The following is a 22915-nucleotide window of genomic DNA, read 5'->3' on the forward strand; positions in this document are numbered from 1 at the left end:
AATGAAAAAGGAAAATTGCTAAGACATGGTAGTATCTGGTTTCATGGTTATATCTGTTTTCAGAGTTTCAGCCAGGTTGGGTATCATATGTCTAACTATAATGCAGGCCAGGCTCAGTTCACCATACTGAGCCTGGTGAGCCTGGTACTTAAATACTCCATTCCAGGTCCTATGCTATGCATAACAGAAAGATACAGTGATAGGTAAAGCACAGTTCCTGCCCTCAAGAAGTTCACAGTCCAATACCCAGACAATTACAATGCAGTGTGATATGCACTGTGTCAGAGAAAGAACAGGATGTTATGGGAGCACAGAGCAGGGACGTTAACCCAGATTGGGGGATAAGCCAGGGAAGGCTTCCCAGAGGAAGTTGCATTTAAGCTAAGACTGGAAGGCAGGGTAAGAGTGTTTCAGGCAGGAGGAACAGTAAACGCCTTTGTCAGAAACTTGGATTTTCTTTTATTTGATTGTGACAGGAACTTTTAACATGAGATCTACCCTCTTGAATTTTTCAGTGTATAATACATTATTGTTGACTATAGGTACAGTATTGTATAGTAAATCTCTAGAGCTTATTCATCTTATTTAACTGAAACTTTATGCCAATTGATTAGTAATTTTCCATTTTTCCCTCCCCAGAGTCCCTGGCAACCACCATTGAGATGTTTAGAGCAGGGGAGTTGTTTGATCTGATTTACATTTTTAAAGGATCTCTAACTCAGTGGTTCTCAATCAGGGATAATTTTTGCTCTCCAGGAGACGTCTAACAAAGTCTGGAGACATTTTTGATTGGCAAAACTGGGGGAGGGGGACCACTGGGGTCTAACGGGTACAGGCCAATGCTGCTCAACATCCCACAATGGACAGAACATCCTCTCTCCACAAAGACCTATCCAACCCAAAACAGCAATTGTTTTGAGGCTGAGAAACCCTGCAAGCTGCGACATGGAAAATAGGCTATTGTACTTCAAGAAAGGAGACCAGTTAGGGGGATGCTGCATTAGTCTGGGCAAGAAATGATGGGCTTGGAGTAGGTGATGGCCATGGGATTTGGTAAGAAGTGGCCTGACCCAGAATATATCTTGAAGGTAGAACGAATGGGATTTCTGCTGGATTAGAAATGGGGTGTGAGGAGTAGAGAGGAGTTAATGTTTCAGGTCTTGGTAACTAAAAGAATGGTGATGCCATTTCCTGAGGTGAAGAACACAGGGTTCGGTTTGAAACTTGTTAGGTGTGAGATGTCTCTTTGCTATCCAAGAGGAAATATGGGACAGACTCATGAGTGTGGAGGTGAGGGAGAGGGCTCAGACTGAACATCAACATTTTAGGAATCATGAACATACAGTCTTTAAAGCCATGAGACTGGATGAGGTTATGTTAGGGGTGAGTCTAGATAGTGAAGTGGAGAACTCCAAGCCTTAGACCCCTGAGCATTGAGAGGTCATGAAGAGCCATCAGAAGGGATTGAAAAGGAGCAGCCAGTGAGAGTGGAGAAAAACCTGGAGAGTCTAGTGTCCAAGTGAAGGGAGTATATCAAAGAGGATGGCGTAAACACCTATGTCAAAGGGTGCCACAAGATCAAGTAAGGAGAGAATAAGAAATTGGATATTGGGCTATAGCAAGAATTATGAGCCAATGGAAGTCACTGTGTTTAGTAAACTGGAACGTCTTGCAATACTAAGGGTTATTTCTACAATTCTTTCTATAAAAAGTCTGACCTTGAATTTCCATGTTTTCCTATCAGAAATGCATATGTATAGGCTGGTATGTTATGCCCCTCTGCAATCATTTCCATGAGAGAAGAGAGGAAGCAGTAAGCAAACTGAAACCTTTAATTAAAATTCGCAGATTATAGTTGGATAGAGAACTTGGACAAAGAGAACCTTTTGCATATAGTAAAGAGGTAATTAAACCCATAGTGATAGTGATTCCTAGTTCATATTCATGTTAATCAAGGAGAAATGCTCAGCTTCTAGCCTTGTATGATCTCTGTGGGATTAGGGGTGGCTGAACCCAGAACTCATTTTAATGACATCTCCTTGGATTCAAAGAAGCTTCATTCTTCTCTGGTGCTTTAACTTTGAGAGAGAGTCTCATCCTAAATATTATTTTTAATGGTATAAAGTACAGTTTCCCAGAGTAAGATCTGATTACATCTTTGACTTCTCTTAATGATCCAGTCTCTTCATATCTCTGAATAAGTTTTTCCTGAGAAAACAGAATGGACCCTCTGATCCTACATTAATCAAATTCCTTCTTCCTCTCCAACCTTCCTGAGTTATCTGTGTAGAATATTCAACTAGGCTAGAACACACAGCCTCTTGACTAAGTTTTAAACTAACATAAAGAATCCTAGGAAGGGTTAGGCTTGAGCAAAGTATTAGGGATCAATATGGAATGGTCTTCTCTTTGGCCTTACCTCTGATTCTATCAGTAACGTAGATAGGGGCCCAAATTAAGGTTTAGGAATATATGAATTAGAAACCTCTGAAGTTTAGGTAGGTCAGTCTTCAATTGGGAGGATAGGGGTGGTGACATATGGCAAATATGCAACACATAATCTTTATAACAATAATCAATACTGCTGTTTATCCAGTATCAGCAAGCATTATCACATGTAATCTTCCTAACAAACAATAATAACTATTCTATTTTTATAGTTAAAAATGACGTTAAAAAAAAAAAGATTACATAAGTTGCCCAAGACCATGCCATTAACAAGTGGCAAAGCTGGAGTTCAAAACTCTATTGATCTGACTCCAAAGCCCATTGGAGTCAAGTAGTATGTTATCCTTCCAAAGCAATACAGTAGAAAAAGTTCTCAATTTGAGGTGAGGATTTGCCTCCTAAACCTAGCTCCACCATTAATTTTGAGGGTGACTATGGGAAAAGTCTTTTAATCTCTCTGAGTTTCAGCCTGGTTTTCTTCACCTGTAAAATAATCACGACGACCTTGATGATCCCTGAGGTACCTTCTAGCACATGTGTCTCTGATTCTACCCTGTTATATCAGAATTTTAAGTCCTCTCATTTGCAAGGAGTGTTTTGATTTTCAAAGTACAGTCATCTATTATTGCATTTGATCTTTGCAATGACCATGAGGCAGGCAAGCATTATTCTCTCTCTTGTGTTTTACATGCAGATGGGAAACAGACTTGAAATGAAGTAGGTACCTTGTCCATGGTTAACACAGCTGCTCCCCAGTCGACTGCTCTAATATCCCAGGTATCTTTCCTCCTCCTTTATCTCAGGCATTTTTCTCCCTTCTGGGGCCTACCCCATTTCTCATTTCTAAGAAAATTTCCATTTGTAATTTAAATGTTAACTTCTAAGGAGCTAAAGGAAGGGTGTACACAGGGGCCCCCATCTTTACTTGGATACTAAACAGGCTGAGAGACAAGAATAGGGTAGACCCAGCTCCCCAGGAACAGTGCCTGAGGAACAAGAACCCAGGCTGAGTGCCCCTCCAGACAGGATGCAGAAGGAGGAAACAGGATGTTTCTGCAAGGTTACAGAGGTCATTGTCGAGGGCCATGTGGCGTCTGGTTCTATATCAGCAATTGTGGGAAAGATCCTACTAGAATATTTGCTTTTCCTAGTCCTCCCCATCTCAGGAAAATGTCACCATTCTCTTCCGAGATGCCCCAACCAGACACCTGGGAGATAAGGTTAGGGAGATAAGATAACCTAGGGCTTAAAGGTAAACTCTGGACTCAGACAAGCTTTGTGTTAATGGAAAGACACCTAAGCTTGCCAAGCTTCAGTTTCCCCACACATAAAGTGAAGCTAAATTACTTCCCTTATAAAACATGTGGTGAGGATTAAATATAAACATCTTAGAATGTCTGGCACAAAATAGTCACTCAAAAAATGGAGCCTTCATAAAATCAGTGAACCCTCTCCTTCACCCTATAGACACAATCAATCTTCAAATAGAGATTCTGGATCCTAAATCTTCTTACATCTGTTTGATTTTTGTCCACCCTTGCTGCTGTCATGTGGTCCAGGTGCCCACCACCTCTGACCTGGGCCCCTGCAATACTGCTTTTTCATCTCTTGTCGCATCACCCAATCCATTCTCCATTCTACAAAGTACTGATTTCACAAAATATGTGTTTTGGCTCAGGTCAGCTCTGCTTTCCATTCCTCATTGCCTTTCTGCCCCAGACTCCTTCCAGGACCCCAGAACCCTCCTCCTCAAAACCTCATTCCTCACCAGTCTGCAATCCACCCCCCTACCCCCTACAAGGCGCCTACTCTGTCCCTCTGCCATTCCTCCACTGGGGAAACCACTTATCTCTTTCACTCCCTCATCTTTGATTCTTGTTATTTTTTCTGCTCATAACAACATTCTCTGCAAGGCTCCTTTCCCTGGTGAACTCATTGCTCAGGCCTCAGCTTAGAAGGCCCTTCCTCTGGTAAGCCTAAGAAGCATCGTCAACACAGGCATGGCACACAGAAGGTACCTGATAAATATCTGTGGAATAAACAGCAATCGTGACAGTGACAGCATCGAAGCCAACTCAGCGTTGACTCCTTAAATCTCCCCAGTGTTTGGACAAACTGGGCTCCCAGTCTGAGCCAAGGTTCAGCCTCACATCGTGTCAGGGCCCAGAGCTGTGAGATGTACAATAACGCAGGCCCTTCCTTGACATGCCCACTGGGTCGAGAGCACACATGCAGTAAATGACAGGTGGTCTGCTCAGCCCCTGAAGGCCAGACAGGTGCCTAAGACACCTGTCCTCCTTTCTTAACCTTCTCGTAACTCCATCCTTCTTTCCCTTTCTGACCTAAACCAAACCATTGAGGTACATGACATTCCTATGGAAGGAAGTTTCATCACATCTCTGGAAAATTATATTCTAATCTGCGTAGCTTTAAAAACTTGAGTTTTCATGACTGCTAATTAGAACTGTCAATTTAATATAAATCGCTGGAAGAAGTCTAATCTCTGGGAAGAAAAAAAGAGACTAAGAAATTACATTGGCAATTTTCAGGGATTTCTGAGGTATATGGTTGATGATCTTATTAATCTCTTTTTCAGATATATGCTAATAGCTAATGTCTTCTAAAATAAGCTAGTAAATCACATGCACATCCTTATTAATACATTTGTTTAGGAAACACACAGGGAGGTATAAGCAGAGAACAAATGTTTGGCATCTAAAGTGAATTTCATTTTCAATTTTGTGTCATTCTGAGGAACATCTGATGAGGGCCTAATGCATTCTTTGGAGTTATGAAGGAATCCAAGTGGAAGATCCTATCCCTGCTCTCCAGTTGCTTGTGATCTAGTTGTGCAGGGTAGAGATGGGCACCTCTAAAAACAGGTATCCCATGAGGCTAAGAGAGAGAAGGGAGGAAAAATTACAGTGGATTAGGCACTTACTCTATGCCAGTCTCTGTCCTGTATGATTTTCATGTATTTATGCTTCACAAAGTTCTCTGTATTAGTTTTCTGTTGCTGCCATGACAAAACTTAGCCATTTAAAGCAACACAAATTTATTATCTCATAGTCTTGTAGGTCAAAAGTTTAGTACGAGTCTCAGTGGTCTCTCTTCCCTTCTCGGGTCTCTAGGGCAAAATCCATTTTCTTGCTCATTTAGGTTATTGAGAAGTTTAAATTCCTGTGTTTATAGCCCTTAGGTCCTTGTTTCCTTGCTGGCTTTCAGCTAAGGGTGCTTCCCAGCTTTCTCATTCCTTGGCTCATGGTCTTCTTTCTCTACCTTCAAAGCCAGAAGTGAAGGACCAAGTCCCTCTCACACTCTGAATCTCTCCTGGCTCTTTTTCTGCCTCCTCTCTTTGACCATCTCCCTTCCACTTTTAAGGGCCAATGTGATTATTGTGAGTGCACCTGGATAATCACTCTGTTTCAAGGTCCCTAATATTATTTCTATCTGAAAATTCTCTTTTGTCATGTAATGCGATGTATTTGTGAATGCTAGGGATTAAGACATGGATGTATTTGGGAGGGGGGCAATTTTCTGCCTACCACATCCCAGTTTGTAGGTGAGGGAACTGAGGCTTAGTGTGGTTAGACAATGCGTCCCCTAGTCTTCAGCAGAATGGCTTTTGATCCTAAGCAGCCTGACACCAATGCCTTTACTCATAAACACTGACTTAATCCAGAGAACATAAAGGAGAAGTGGAGGATCAGGCTAGGACAGAACAAGGGGTTAGGGATTTATTGCAGACATCCTCAAATAGCAGACACGAGAGTTGGTTTAAAGGACATTATGTAGTGATTTCCAGCCATACTTCAGTTTTCTGTTTTTGTGTTAATAAGTTGCCACATACTTGCTAGTTTAAAGCAGCACACATATGTTACCACACAGTTCTGCCTAAATTTGTGAGAACATCAATCTTCTATAATATTTTTAAATCAGTCTTATTATTTTAACTTTATGTAATAATTTGCTCTATGACAACCACTTTGCAGAGCAAAGATTCTGAGGGAACATGATTTTATGACTGTTTAAGAGCTAGATATATCTGAGATACCAGTTTTTTTAAAATGGCGCTTGTACAAGTTTTTGAAAACACTTTATTAATTCATAGAATAAACGATTCCTCATGCAATTATGTTTTTGCTATTAATTAGCTTAAGAACTATTTTCCTCTATAGATAGCTCAGAAAAAAAAAATTACAAATTGCCTACTTATGGAGTTTCATATTTATTCACAACTATTGAGACTGCATTAGGTTCTAGAGAATTATAAAGAAATCTAGAATTCCATAATGATATCATAACTTAATGTAGTGGTAACAGTAAAAAAGAGCAGAATACAGAGTAGGGCTTATTGGAAAAGTAGAAGAGTCAGAGAAATGAGAAGTGAGGTAGGAAGCAGCAGCCAGGCAGGCTTCTCAGAGGAGGTGGCATTTGGAGCTGGACTTTTATCATTGAAGTCCATACTCTAGTTCAGACACTCTGCTTGATCTAGTCCCTGCCCTCACTTTCCAGGCTCATCCTATGCTGCCAATGACTTTGAACACATAAAGCCTCTTCCTACCTCAGAACCCTTGGTTTTTTTTCTTTTAATCTTTAAAAAATAATAATTTATTGAGGTGAAATTCATATAACATAAAATTAATAATTTTAAAGTGAACAATTCAGTGGCATTTAGTACATTCACAATGTTGTACAATCACCACCTCTGTTTAGTTCTGAAACATTTGTTACTTCAAAGCAAAACATAATTTTCTCTCTCATTCTTTCTCCCCCAAGCCCATGGCACCTACCAATTTACATTCTGTTTCTGGATTTTTCATACAAATAGAATCATACAATATGTGACCTTTTGTGCTTGGCTTCTTTCACTTAACAAAATGTTTGGAGGGTTCAGAACCTTTGTTTTTCCTGTTTCCTCTGCCAGGAATATTGTTCCTCCAGATTCTTACACATCTAGATCATTCTCAGCCTTCAGCTTGAAGCTTAATTACCATCCCCCTCACAGAGACTTTCCCTCATTTCCCCATCAGGCCTTTCCTTGCTTCTTCCTGACTCTTTGCCACCCACCAAGTCAGTGATGAAAGAGCAACAACAATATTAACCAGCTGACTGAGGAGGTATTGCTATTATCTCCATTCTGCAGATGAGTGAGCTAAAACTCAGGAAGACTAAGCCACTTTCCCAAGGTCACACAGCCAGTAAGAGAAGAAACTAGGATTTGAACCCAGGTTAGGTGATCTCACAGTCCATGATTTTAACCACTATCTTCTTGGTTTGCAATGTATTATAAATATTACAAGTATTCACTTAGAAAATCAAAAGGAGGAGGAGGAGGAGAGGAAGAGGAGGAGGAGGAGGAGGAGAAAGAAGAAGAAAATGCAAAAGAAAGCCCACAGTCTAGCCACCTAGGTGACTTCTATAATACCTTAGTTTATATACTTCCAGACTTACATACTCCAAACTTAAGTTTTCAAATGGAGTCACATAGTATAGTCTGTTTTATAACCTGCTTTTTTCACATAGCATGATGAAAATTTCTCTCCATGTCATCTTTCAATTCTGAATAGTAGTACCTGCTTCTACCAGGTATTTCCTCTAGTCTAGGTACTCTGCTAAGCACAGCACAGTTCATCCTCACTTTAATTTTAGATTTTTCCTTTATTATCTCCATTTCATAGATGAAACTGAGGCTCAGAGATGTGAAATAACTTGCCCTAAGTCACAAAGTTAATAAATGGCAGGAGCAGGATTAGGTCTATACAGCTTCTGAATTCCTACTTAATAATTCTCTTCACTGTCTCTGAAAGAGCTGAGCGTCCCTTTAATAGAATGATTGTGAGGGTGGGGGAGGTGTCGGGTGAGAAGACAGACTGTTCTCTGCCTCTGGGGCTGCCCTGCTAGCTTGGTTGGGTGTTTGTGAGAGGGAGAACTGAGCATGCAGGGAACTAGGTAGAGAGAAAAACTACCTGGCAAGTGGAGGATCTTCAATTGGTTATTTTAAGTAAAAAAGCTTCTTTTAATATATTTTTTGTGCTGAAGTGACCAAACATTAATTATAGCACACATGGTTATTTTATCTCCCATTTGCTGATGGGTCAGAGTCTCTTTTGTAAAAGCTCACAACATCCCACATTTAAATATGCTGCCAACTCTAAGAACTTCAAATGCCAGGTATGCTGGATCACAGATGACAACCCAAGGTCTGACCTGGCCTACAGAAGCAGGGACTCAGGCCCTTGGAGCCCATCTCCCTTCTGAAACCAGCTGGCGAAACAGCAAATCAAAGGAGCTCTGGGGAGGGCTCTGAATACAGAGAAACCATATGTTTCGGTATTATGGGCTGGCCAGTAGGCAGCTAGCTCTAAAAAGAGAGTGGCTTCTTCTAAGAACTTAAACCCAAAAATATATGTGGAGGAAGTCCCGTTTTTAACACCAATATGGTGCCAAGTATTTCTTTGTGTCTAGAAGCTGTGGGTGAGTGGTGCTTGGGACCTGAGAAGGTAAAGCTCGAGAGACGAGGGCGGTGGCCCTGGTCTGAACCAGACCCACTTTCAGCACAGTGAAATCGCACCACTGAAATTCGAGGGATCCGGTTTCACATTCGAGATCAGTCACTTCATTCGTGACCTTAATTTTTTCACCTTTCTGAACCTCGATTTCCTCCCTTATCAAAAGAGGATATGCCTACTTGGCCTGAAGAGAGTGACGGTGATTAGAAAAATAGATGTCAAATATCTTCCGCGGTATCCAGCTCAGAGGTGGTACTCGGAGACAGTGGCTGCTAGGTGGTTAATACATTTTAGGCAAAGTGAAATGCTTGCTGGTTCACACTCTTGTCCCACCTCCACACCATTGCACAGACCGTTCCCGCTCCAGGAAATGCCTTTCTTTCTTTCTATTTCAGAATGCTCAAAGCCTGCCTGCCCTGCATATTCTAGTTAAATGGCCCCTCTCCCATACTGCCTTTTCAGATTTCTCCCTGTTGGAGTGGCTTTTCCCACCTCTGTACTTCTTTAGCGCTTCCCATGCTGTTCACCCCAGTGCAAATATCAGAGTCGCTTCTGTGTAGGTCGCATTGATTCCATTCAATTGATTTTCTTGAGGAGGAAACCTCTTAGGTATTTCCTATCAGGCTTGGGTATATATATATGTGTATATATATATGTATATATATACCATATATATACATATGTGTGTGTGTGTGTGTGTATACATATACATATGGAGAGAGAGAGAGTCAGTCCTCAATAACACTGTGTAATCATTCATTTATTCAGTATATGTTCATTGAGCACCTACTGTGTGCCAGGCACTATGCTAGGTACCAGGGATATTATAGTAGTGAATGACACAGATAAAACACCTGCCCTCACTGAACTTACATTTTAGTGGCGGGAGATGAATAATAAATGAATGAACCAATTGATCAATTAATATATTATTGTATAAAGGTCACTTTAGACTTCGATAAGTGCTACAAAGAAAAGGAAACAAGGTAAGATGAGAGAGATATAAGTGGCAGAGACAATACTTAGAGTGGTACATGAGAGGACACCCATGAGCAGGAAAGGCAGTACCAGATGAGATCAGAGGTAGGTCAGATCAGGGTGACCTTGATAGGGCATTTGGATTTATTTTCTAATTGTGACAGATTTTAAGTGGTGTGGGGAATGACATGATTTTATTTATAGTTTTAATAGAGCCATCTGGCTCTTGTGCAGACATTGGTTATATGAGGACAGCGGAAGAATCGAGGAAATGTAATACTAATATCTAGTATTGTGAATGTTATTCAGGACTATGGGAATGACTGGATTTGATGAACTGGATGTGAGGGTGAGGGAAAGAGACAAACATCTCCCTGGAGTTTGGTTTGAACAGCAAGGTGAACAGTAGTGCTATTTTCTGATAAGAGGACGATAGAGGAGAATAAGTAAATTAAGTTGTATTTATTTGAGGCTTTTTGGTGGGAGCTCATGAAGAATTTTCTTTTGGATATCTCATGTTTGAGGTGTCAAGTAGGCAAATACACATGTTTATAGTTCAGGAGAGGGACTGGAGGTTTACATTTGGGAGTTATCAACAACTCCATATAAAGGTCGTAGGACTGGAGATCATCTAGGGCCTTAGACGGGGATGGGAAAAGGGCTGAGGCCTGAGCTCTGGGCAGAAGAGCTTGAGATCAAGCAGAAAGGAAGAACGAGCAAAGGAGACTAAGAAGGACCAATCAGAGGGGCAGGAAGAGACCAAGGAGAGTGTGGGGACCTAGAAGGTAAGAGGAACGTTTCCAAAATAAATCACCATCATCATTATCATCATTGTCGTCGTCATCATCATCATCATCATCACAGGTGACATCGTGAGGCCTCCTGTGTCTGTGCTAAGTGCAAGACATGACTTACTTATTGAATTCCCACAATTCAGGAGCCGGAATTCATTATCTCCATTTTCAGGAGGGGAAACCAAGGTTTAGAGAGTGAAACAAAGAAGGACTAATTTTAAAATATGAATGAATTGATCTACATCCATTCTTTTGCAAACTATGCCCACACTACACTCTCACATCCTACCTAAATGGGAAAAACAAATAGGAATGGAAGACCGTGCCTCTTTGAAACACAGCTCTGCAAATGCTAAAGGAGTATGCTAGCTTACAAAGTGCTGGGCTTTTCTTAGAGGCTGTTGTCCAGCCCCCAGTTCCCCACCCTGGGGACTTGCCACAAGACTCCGGGGCCCTCCCCCTGCTGCAGTGCTGGAACGCAGTGACCAGCAGCTGGGGCAATTAAAATGAATCACTCCAGCTCTGCCAGGGAAGTGCTGAGTGATTTGCAGCTGGTGACAAATGAGATGATTTGCCACCCAGACACAGTGTCTTGGATGAAGTGGCTTCATCAGTGGAATTGTTGTATTTGGCCAGAGCTATTTACCCTCATCTAGGAACCTCGATGCCTGATACCAAGTGAGCCTCTCTCTGAACAGAGCTCAGCTCAGTAATTAGCCAAGATGGACTTTTTTTCTCCCAGTAATTTAGAAGCGGGCCATCTGCGCTTCTGCCCTCATGCCCGTTTCCATTACTTTTTAGAAATAACCATTTGAAGCGGATGACAAAGGGAATAACGAGCTCAGTGACCTCTTGAGCACAGCTGAATGGAAGCACACAGGAGGCATCCTTCTTTCCCCTTCCTCTTGGGGATGACAGGACATGCTTTTGAAATAAAGAAGAATGTCCACATCCACTTCTTTGTCAGGGATGTCCTGGAGAAGAGGTCAATGGGATCGAAAGTTGATTGCTGTTTAATAACTTTTAAAAATAAATTCTTTATGAGCTCCCTACACAAGCTCTAAGTATCTGCTTTCCTGAAGGCCCCTGGCAATAGTCTCTGCCCTCCCACCTCCATCCAGATCCTAGATCCTCACACTGTCGGCATACCTCCCTCCTGAAACGCTCACTCCGTACCAGGCACTGTGCTACATGCTTTATTTGGATTTTTTTTTAAATTTTAAGAATACCTTTAAAATGAGTACTAGTGCTTCATTTTGTAAAGAAACAAGCACAAAGAGATTTGCTGACTTGCCTATCTGGTTTGTCTGACCCATAAGCCCATTCTCTTGACCAGTGCCTCCTACTCTCTACTTAAGGATAGTACAAAAGTAATTGTCAAATCAATCATTACATTATTTTATCCTGGTGTTTGTGTAGAGCTACTAATAACTAGATAGGTGATTAAAAATTTTTCTTGACTACTGTTAAGTGTTAACTTAAAACAAAGGTCTCTACGATTCACAATAGGATTGAGGCAGTAGTCAGGAAACTATGGCCCATAGGCCAAATCTAGCCTGCCGTTTTTGTAATTAAAGTTTTATTGGGACATAGCCATGTGCATATGTTTGCATGTTGTCTATGGCTGGTTTCACACTACAACAGCAGAGATGAGCAGTACAACAGAGACTGTAAGGCCTGCAAAGCCTGAAATATTTATTACCTGGCTTTTTGCAGAAAAAGTTTGCAACCACTGGCCTGGAGTGACGAATCCAACCTACAAGATTAGAAATACACATTTAAAGGCCTAGAGTGAATCCTAATCAATAACTAGAACAGGAAATGCCTAATCGTCAGAACCCAGAGAACGATCCCATCAGATCCTTACTATCTTTCATTAGCACCCAGTATGCTTCTAATGATACATTTAAGGTCTTGTTAATGAAAGGAAAAAATATCATTTGCAAGAAGAGACAGCTTGCGGCCAGCACCTAACCCCAAGACCACATCAGAATCTATGTCTCCAGTAGGCATGAACTGTCCTTGGAGCATTTTCCTCTCCCACAGCTCCTGCTCCTGTGAATCACCAAATCCTATCATTTTGATCTTGTCATCTCTTCAGTTGGCCTTCCCCTCCAATTTCTGTGGGCTCTGCTTTAGTTCATCCCATCATCATCCTTGTTAATAAGTACCGTAAGTAATCATCATAGGAACATCTCAAACAAATTATTACAGCGGCACGGCTGCAAGTGCAATAGAATGGTTGGGGTGTGATGAGAAAACAGAAGGGTCTTGCTCAGGGCTCTGTTGGCGGATGCTGGGAAGTGCAGAGAGAAGACAATAGCCCTTCCACCTCCTCCTTTACCTCTCTCTACGGTGCCTTCTCACAACCCTGCACTTATTCTGCTTGGCAATCTCTTACTCACGTTTCAAAACCTAGCGCAAGCTTCTCCTCCTCTGGTAACTTTCCCTGACCTCTGTTTTCCCTTAGTGCTGCTTTCTTGTCACATAATTGAGATAGTACTATAATTACCACTAAGGCTATTTATATAAGATGGTGATGATGGCTTTACTGAGTGTTCACTATGTGCCAAACACTACGTTAAGCACTTTACAACAAATCAGTATGTCTGACCCCAAAGCCTACGTTTTGGTCACTAGGCTGTACTTCCCATCTTCTCCATGGAAGACTGGGGTGTATTCACTTTTATCTCCCAAATGCCCAGCAGTGCCTGCCATATAAGAAATGCTTGTAAAATGAGTGAATAAATAGTATGGTACACAGGATTCTAACAATTCTGTCTCTTGGTTATTCAAATGCTAACCTAGGTACTGCTGTGAAGAGATTTTACAGATGTAATTCAGGTCTCAAGTCAGTTGACTTTAAGATTGACAGAGGTTAAGACTAACAGAGGTGGGCCTGACTCAAGGAGATGAGCCCTTTAAAAGCAGAGTGTTTTTTGCAGCTACTGGAAGTCAGAGAGGTTCAGAGAACAAGAGGGATTTGCCAGACTATTGCTGGTTTGAAGATGGAAGGGAATACAGGTAGCCCCTAGGAGCTGAGAGCAGCCCTGGCTGACAGCCAGCAAGGAAATGATGACCTCAGTCCCACAACCACAGGAGATGAATTCTGCAAACAACCAATGAGCTTGAGAGAGGACGCCAAGCTCCAGAGAACAGCACCAGCCAACGCCTTGATTTCAGCCTGGGAGACCCTGAGTAGAGAATCTAGACACCCTAACCCAGATCTTGACCTACAGAACTGTGAGATCATAAATGAATATTGTTAGAAGCCACAAAGTTTGTGGTGATTTGTTATGCAGTTGGTAGAAAACAAATACAACGATAGTTTTCCAATTCTGTGTAGACTGACAGTGAGACTGCTTTCTACGGATCCCAAATGCTCCACTGAGCTTTACAAGGAGTGAGTGTTGGCTGTGACCTGACATCACAGAGGTATCACAGCTTGAGGAAGTTCATGTCCATCTACAAATGAATGAGAATTTGGTGAGGGAGGGAATGTTCTGTAGTGGATAGAGTGCTGGACAGAACTGCGAAGTCCTGGTTTCTAGTCCCAGCTCTGCCACTGCCTCAGTGTGTGACCCTGAGGAAGTCACTTCACATCCCTTAACTACAGATAGTCATCTCTTTCCTGTCCACAGGGCTATACATGAAATTCAAGTAATGGGTCCAATGAGCCATCTAAGTTCTGGCCAATTCTAGAGGAAAACAAAGGATTCCTCAATTACCTAGGGAGCTTTAGGAATAGCTGTGCCAAGTTACGAGACTAATAAAATTCAGGCAGCTAGGCAGATCTCCAAGGCATTCAGGTGACAACTGTCCTTTCCCCACTAAGAAAATTTCCCCACTAAGAAAAGTGCCGCTTCACTCTGTGGCTCCCCGGGAGAATAATCGTCATCATAAAAATAATGCCTTGTATTTCAACAGCACTTTTCAAAGTGCTTTCCCCTCTACCATTTAAATTCCAATAGCTTGTATCCGTTAAAGGAAAAGAATGGACTAAGAGTCTTTCTAGTTCTGAAAGTTCTGATTTCTCACCAGGAAGTAAGGTTAGTCTCACCCATTACACAGAAGAAGACTAAGCCCAGCTGAGCAGGCGACTTGCCAAGGTTATGGGGATGGGTAATGAAAAAGCTAAGGCTCTCATCCCCAGCCTTGGCCTCTAATATTCCAGCTTCCTGCCACTGGTGTAGGGCTGGGAAAATGCAGAGTTCTTGGATAGAGGCCCAGCTTTGCCTGTACCAGGTGTAAACTAAAGGAAGGGGATAGCCTCACATTCAAGTTCCCATCTTGTGGATCAGATGCAAATGAAGCGTTGGAATCATGTCGCATTCTGAAAAGCCTCTTCGTCCAACCCTCCAGTTACTCCACGATGACCTTTGCTGGCTGTTAAGCAACAGACTCTGTCTTTGGTCTCTTCATTAAGTAGGTAGGGATGTGGGGAATAACATACAGGGGAAGTGTTGTCAACACCCAGCAGATGCATATTAGTTAGAGGAGAACAGGGAAGAAGGAGCCGTAGGCCTAGAACTTTCCTGGGAGGCCTTTAACCTTCACTAGATGATCTCCAACTTGGGAGACCTCAGCTGGGTAATGTTGGAAGACGAAGTAGCCATCCTGAACACTTGGTCTGAGGCCATGACTCCACACACCCTGGGTTGTAAGCAGGTTTGGATGCTCCTGGCTAGAAAACTATGCCTGGTCTCTAGAATTCAGTGTGCACAGAGCCATCAGCTTATGAGAGTAACAGCATTCATGCATTCACTCATTATTGAGGCCTACTGTGTGCTCCATGCTGGATATACAACACTGCACAAAAGAACTGTAAATGTTCCTTTACTTTCATGGAGCATATGGTCTACGGTAACAACAGACAGTCAAACAAGCACACAAACAGCTGTCGGATTTCAACTGCAATGTGAGCTTCATGGGGCTCTGAGAGTCTTATCATTTGAATGTTGAAAAACTGATGGCTAGGATGAGGCAGGACAGATGAAAAGGGCTGATGCGTTGATCAGGGGAAAGAGCAGCATGTGGTAGGAGTGAGAGCCGTCTGAATAAGAAGGACCAAACCAAGCCCTACGTAACCAGAGTACAAAAAGCTTATTATGGGTGACATTGCAGAGCAAGCCAGGGCCAGACCACACAGGGCCTTACGGTCACCAAAGAGTTTGAATTTTATTCCATGTGTCAGAAGAGGGCTTTGATGGGTTTTAAGCAGAGGAGCCATATGATACAATTAATGTTTTTTTAAAGAATCACTCGGGCAGCCTTGTGGAGGACTGACTAGGCAGAGGGGTGGGGGCAGAGGAGGCCGAACGGAAGCAGGAAGTTTAATTTAGACATCATTCTGGTCATCCAGAATTGGGAAAACAGCAGCAGCTTCACGCAGGCCTGGACACTTGTATTTGAAAAGAGCATGGAATGGAGAGTCAAACACTGGTGTGATTTTTTTGTCCAACTATGTACTGGTCTTGGGGTGTCAGAGTGATAATTTTGCTCTATATATCTCATTGTTCTTGACTACCCAGTGGGAGCCATGCATTCTCTTCTACCTATGTTTTCAAATTATAGAGTCTCAGAGCAGGCAAGAGTGAGAGGAAGCAGATGGTCTCTGGCCCCAGGTAATACCTGACTCCTCCTCTGTCTTGCTTAGATTTGTGTTTTCAGCACTTGTGCCTTGGACCAAGAGCAGGCACTGAGTACAACGTCTCTGTACGTGGTCTTCGGCTTGAACATCTTCAGAAATGAGGGAATTCGTTCCCACCCCCAGGACAGCCACTGTTGCATTACCCTGTCCATCAAAAATATCTTCCTCATATTTAGTTAATGTTTGTTTCCTGGAACTGCTGACGAATGTTCCTAAATCGGGTCACAGGGTACAAGCCTCACACTAGTGAAAACATATCTCTTTGAGTGTTTTCTTCCGGTAAAATGCCCCCTCTTCCTGAGCAATTCTTCATATGAAATAGCGTTGCTCCAACTCTCCTGGTCTCTTTCCTTTGAACAAATCTCCTCTCATTTCCCTCTAGGAACAGTTACTTTCCATACAGCAAGCTATTATAACGAGTATTCGTTAGACGTCTTGGAGTGAGCACTATCTGGGAAAAGGAAGTCTCCAAGAAACTGAAACAAAGTTCAGCACACAGGAACGTGGGAATAATACAGAGAAGGTCAAACAGCATTTTTGAAAACAGTGTAGAACAAGCAAGCAAATCCGCAGGCCCGGGTATTGCTCCTGGGTCACTGTACTCTGGGGCTCTTGAGTTTCTTTATCTATAAAACTCATGGGCTGTTACTGGTGATTTCTCTGGTTGTTAAGTATAGGTTCTAGTTAAAGACTGTCACCTATCGAAAGCTCTGAGCCTCATGAAGCTGTTAGAAGGGGCTTAAAAGTACAGTAGCTCCAAGATGGCACTTCTTTAATAAATGGAGCAGAATGGAAAGAGAAATGGAATGCAAATAACTTTATCATTATATGATTCAATATAATTTGATGCCATATCTGTCCACCACATAAAATCATTCCATATAACATCTAAATCATGTGTAATATCTTCCAGAAGCCGCTGACTTGAAAATCCCTTAGCCAAATCTACAAGATCACAGTGGAACTCTTGACTGGTCGTGTTTCTCTTCATTGTTTTGGGCATAGAGAATAGGACTCTAAGAAGATTAAGGATGAGTTTCTCACCTTATGTAGGATTGTCATATTTGCTGTTTGATCCACGACAAAATATCTTTTGTCTTTTATTATTTCAGCTAAATCTCTTTCTCTTCACTCAATGGTGATATTCTACAAAGTGGCTGGAGCACTGTTGTTCTCATTTATTTCCAGTACATTCTCCCTTCCTTTCTAGTCCATCATTTTGGCAGCCTTGGCCAAAATGAAAACGCAGTCTGAAAACATTGCTGGGCGTGATTAAACATATGCATCGCGTGTGTAAATGCATTTGTATTCATACATGTACGCATAAACATTTAGTGTATACCCAACTGCATTTAACAGAATGTTTATATGTGTTTGTGATTTGGGGGAGCAAGTGCTGACATACCTGTGTCTTTGCTGGCATATGTCTTTATGTATATGTCTGTGTGAGAGTGAGTGTGAATATATGCCTGTAGGATTTTATCGCCCGTGAAGGACAGCAACCCCACAGGTTCTTATCCATGATAAGGAACAAAATACAAAGGAGAATCTCTCTGACGTTTGAGTTCTCACATCTTGCTGACAGAGGAGAAGGGTGCAACAGGGCTTGACAGCTCTGCTGACAGGGCTCAGGCTGGCTCTCAGCCCCTCCCTAAAGCCTTCTGTAATTGATGTCTGTGCTTCTGACACCTCTTCCCATTGGCCTTCAGGTCCCTGTCTGGCCGCATCGTTGGTGGCGTCTGGTGGTTCTTCACTTTGATCATCATCTCCTCATACACAGCCAACCTGGCCGCCTTCTTGACCGTGGAGAGGATGGTGTCACCCATTGAGAGTGCCGAGGACCTAGCAAAGCAGACAGAAATCGCGTACGGGACGCTGGAAGCAGGATCCACGAAGGAGTTCTTCAGGGTAGGGACATCCCTTGTCCCAAGGCACGTTCACAAAAGGGAACCACTACTGTCATTATAATATCCTTTTCATTACACAGCAAGAGATTATAGGCAGCCAGGGCAACTGCTGAACTGAGTGAAATCAGGGAAACAGTATTTCTCAGCTTTCTACAGATCCCTGAGAAATTCAAGGCTTCAGTGGGTGGGGAGACAAGATCACTTACCACCCAATAAGGGCAGAAGGAGAGAACAGTAAGACAAGAATTCTACTGCGGTGTCTGAGAAATCTGGCACCTAGTCCCCACGGCAGCCCAGGGCTTCTTGGCATCCTTAACCCAGAGTCACTTAATCCTCCGTCAACAGTTTAATTAAGATGTGTGAAGGGCTGTGGGAGCTGCAGATGATAGGCGAGATCCAAGAACAAATACCCCAAGTACGCTTCCAATCTTCCCTGCCACTCACGCGGCCTGCGCATTCCTGCAGATGAGATTTTCCTGATAGTCTGCTCCGAATGGCTGTGAACACAGCCTTGGCGTTTGGGGCGCTGGGGTGAGGCTGAGAGAACATATTAATTTTCTGCATACCATTGCCCAGAGGGCTCTTCAGCTCTGCCTGTCAGCAGCCCAGTTCCCTGCTGTGGCCATCCTGTCAGGTCAAATTGTGTCTTGCAATTGCCCTGCTGCGTATTTTGTTGGTTTTGTGCCTAGAAGATCATCTGAAAATCTGGTCACAGCCGAATTTATACATTTGCCAGCTTCCCGTGAGAGAATATTCTAGACATTGTAGACGCTATGATTGCTTCTGAGTATTTCTTCCTCTAACTTTAAAACACCCTGTCCCTTTTCTTTCTTTTTGGTTCTTTCTCACGTTGACATGGTTGCTTGAGTGATGTATCTTCATATAAAGGATCAGATAGCTCCAGCTATCAAGGGACTTAAGATTACCTGCCCAAACTCCTACAGAACAGATGGAGAAAGTCAGCAGTACAACTAAGACTAGTGCCCAGGGCCCCTCACTCCCAAGTCCTTTATAGACTGTAAAATAAATCATCTAGTTTATCTAATCATAGACCGTTAAAACTTAACGCTCCCTCTACCAAATGCCTTCCTGAAATTCTCAGTAACTGTTTCCATTAATTTTTCCTAAAAATCTAGAATTTTCCTGGGTCCAAATATCTCTATAGATAAGTTAGCTCAAACAGCAACTTAATTGCATATCAGTATTTGGCCAACACTTGATGCTGATATCAAGGAAATAAACCTGATATTTGTGTGCAAAGAAAAATGACCTATTACATGTATAATGATAGTTTTATACTAAATAAATCTGTTATTTATATATTAACCACTATATTACATAGGTTGCATGACTCTAGCAGTAACTGTCTTTTAAAAAAAAAAAAAATAGTCCCTCGTGTGTGTTTAACACTTGTCCATTTACAAAGCACCTTCAAAAGCCAGAACTCCGGTATCCCTAAAATATAGCTACCCATTAAGGAAAGGATGCCCTCAGAAAGAGCATGTTAGGAGAGAGGGTTGACTTGTGGTCCTAGATTGTGGGCTCTGATAAGGGCCTACTATGTGCAAGGTCAGACTTCATGAAAGACCCATAGAAGGGAAGATGTGCCTCGCCCTTGAGCTGTGTCCACAGACTTGAGACCTATGCACAAGTAGGAATGATTCTTTATCCTAGCAATAGAGTCTGGCCATTCAGTGAGTGCCCAGACAACATGTCTTGACTTTCTCAAAGTAAGGGTCACTCAAGTTATACAGATCAGCATCACTTGGGGAACTTCTGAAGGAGATTTATTCTAGTCTCCACCCCAGACTTGTTGAATCAGAATCTCTAGTTTTAAAGCAGGGGAATCTGAATATTTCTAATCTCTGTACATAATTACAGTACCTACTAGAGTTTGAGAACTACTGTCCTTGGAACTGAGGTGGTCTCAGAATACATAGGATTTGTTCTGGTCTGTAAAACGATGAGTAGGATGTGGCTGGAGAGCACTAGCCTATCAAGAGGAATACACAGCCGAGGCAAAGCCTCAAAGGAAGGAAGGCCCAAAGTGATTTCAGGAGGAAATGAGGAAAGCAGTTAGGCAGATTTAGAGGCTTTTAAAATGTAAACAGATGACAATATTGGATCCCAAGTTCCCAAGCTTTATCAGACAACAATTTGCATTCTGGGGGCAGGTCTTATAATATGGGATGACCGGAACTTGGCACCCATGATCCTCAAATTCTTCAGTGTTGGCCTCCAATAACGAAATGAGATCCCACTGATATTCAATTCTCTACCTCTGGGCTATATAAATACGGCCTTACTGAACAATACAGAGATTTTTTTAAATGTCTTTAAAAGCCAAATGGAGCTCCAGTCTCCTAACTCTTTCCCATATTTAACAGGAATATAATTAATCAGCAGTAATTAAAAGATTCTGAGCTATTCTGTTCATTCTGTATTTGCAAGATATTTGTACTTTGGAACCTACTGGTACTAATTAGAGCCTCTTATTTTGCAATCACTCATAATTTGTTTCTTCCTGAGCTAATCTCACTCATGAATGTGTGACCAAGCCACACTCAGCTCTTCGTTAGTGTGTGTGCCGACCTCGATACCAAGCCCAGCCAGCACTTAATTCCAGTTTTGTTCCTGTCCCCTGCCAGAGGTCTAAAATCGCCGTGTTTGAGAAGATGTGGACGTACATGAAGTCAGCAGAGCCGTCGGTGTTTGTGCGAACCACGGAAGAAGGGATGATCCGAGTGAGAAAATCCAAAGGCAAATACGCTTACCTTCTGGAGTCCACCATGAATGAGTATATTGAGCAGCGGAAACCCTGTGACACCATGAAGGTGGGAGGTAACTTGGATTCCAAAGGCTATGGCATTGCGACGCCCAAGGGGTCCGCCCTGAGGTAAGTAGCCAAGATTTGCTTCCTTGGTACTCCTTCTCCCCACCCTCTCTCAGGAAAGAAGCTGCCGTATCTGCCACATGGCTCCAGTACCACAATGCAAGCTGTCAAGAGGGCTCTTCTTGGACACCGGTGGGCCTGGAAGACTCCAGCCACCCAAGATCTTCAGCCCTGAGGTTGGAAATTGACCCGGGGGTCTCAGCTTGCTATGACTGTCGCTGCCTATGTGTTCTTCTCCATACCTTGCCCTACCCCTCCAAATGTGTTAAACATCAGTGAACCTTGTTTCTGTTGTGTGGTCTGTAACATACCATCCTTTACCGGACACCCCCCAAATCCAACTAGGCCTCGAACTGAGTTCTCCAGCAACCTGGATTCTTTGAAAGAAGGTGGTTGGTAATGTGTGTCTCAAAAGAAACATAAACACATTGTCCAAATGAAAAATCAAGTAGTTCGAGTCCCAAAACTCTGGCTGCAGAGATCAAAATATCACCAAACGATATTCTTTTCTAGAAACTGACTTCTTTAGCAAGAAACAAGTCATTCAGTAAAGAGGAAAAGTAGACTTTACTTTCACATAAAGAAGCTCTGGAATTCATTCCAAACAGCAAAGGTAGATTTGAACCCTGTAGATGTGAAGTTGGAATACCTAGATTTAATTTTGGGATTTACTACTGACTCTCATATAGATGATAAGAAAATATCATCTGCCCTGCCTTCAGTTTCCTCATCTGTAAAGACAGGATAATCATCCCAGCCCTTCCTTGCTCCAAGGTGACTGTGAGTTCAAAGGAGGTCATCTATACAGAGGGCAGCTGAAACAGTACAGTGTGAAGTCCCCTGTGAGACAGTATGTCAACTACAGAAAGATTAACTATTTTAGGGAAGGGCAAATTCAAGGAAAGGTGAGGAGTGTTTTAAAAGGCTGCAAAGGATGAAGAGGGATTCCTAACTCATTTCCACACAACATCCAGGGGCACTTATGCCTCCACGTCATTCAGTAATGTTAATAATATCGGGTCCTATAATGTTCCAGGCAGCAGAGTAGGAGATAGTCACAATTTTGAACAAGACAGACATAATTCCTGTCTCCATGGAACAAATTCTTGCAGGGAAGACTGACATTAAGCAAATATTAAAATTGGTTTGTGACAATTATGATAGGTCCTATGATAGTCTGTAAAAATGAACCTGGAGGATATCTACTTCCAGCAATACAGCAGAACAAAACTCCCACTATAAATTACCTACATATGCTGGATCAAGATATAACAAATGCAAGTTTAAAAAAAAATCCCTAGGCAAAAGGGAAAAAGGAACTCAAAACCAGAGTGAAAGGCATAAACTGATTATTCTGGGGATTTCCTAAGCAGGGCAAAGTTATAAATTATGTGACAGTCTATATGAGCAAGAATCAGAAGTACAACTAATGACATAAAAGTAACAAAAACAGTTTTAAAAGAAAAAGATATTATCGTAAAAAACCAGACATATTTAGAAAAATACCAATTAGAACTTAATGAAGTAAACAAAATGTAGTCATTAATAAAAAATCTCAATGGGAGGGTTAAACAGCAATTATACAAAGTTGAAGAGAAAATTAGTATACTGGCGAGGACGGCGGGGTGGGGGATTGGAGAAAATTCCCTAGACTATCACACAGAAAGAAAAATAGATAGAAACTATTTAACAAAGAGGTTAAGAGACATGAAGGAGAAAAGAAATATCCCATG

The 22915-nt window shown here is 42.1% G+C and overlaps 1 protein-coding gene across 6 annotated transcripts in view; it reads left to right on the plus strand.

Moving 5' to 3' along the window:
- The window catches only part of GRIA1 (glutamate ionotropic receptor AMPA type subunit 1), a 279509-nt gene that overhangs the window by 218638 nt on the left and 37956 nt on the right, over nucleotides 1-22915 (plus strand). For 3 of the 6 annotated variants that reach the window (XM_039836660.1, XM_039836661.1, XM_039836665.1), the window contains exons 12-13: nucleotides 18092-18290; nucleotides 20938-21185. In XM_039836660.1, the coding sequence (XP_039692594.1) occupies nucleotides 18092-18290; nucleotides 20938-21185 (447 nt within the window). Of the gene's footprint in view, nucleotides 1-18091; nucleotides 18291-20937; nucleotides 21186-21238; nucleotides 21484-22915 lie in introns of those variants that run through there. The other 3 variants (XM_039836664.1, XM_039836663.1, XM_039836662.1) reach the window with 3 other exon arrangements.

Source organism: Pteropus medius, unplaced genomic scaffold, assembly GCF_902729225.1.
Source record: "Pteropus medius unplaced genomic scaffold, Ma_sr-lr_union100, whole genome shotgun sequence".
In the NCBI taxonomy this organism is placed as follows: Eukaryota; Metazoa; Chordata; class Mammalia; order Chiroptera; family Pteropodidae; genus Pteropus; species Pteropus medius.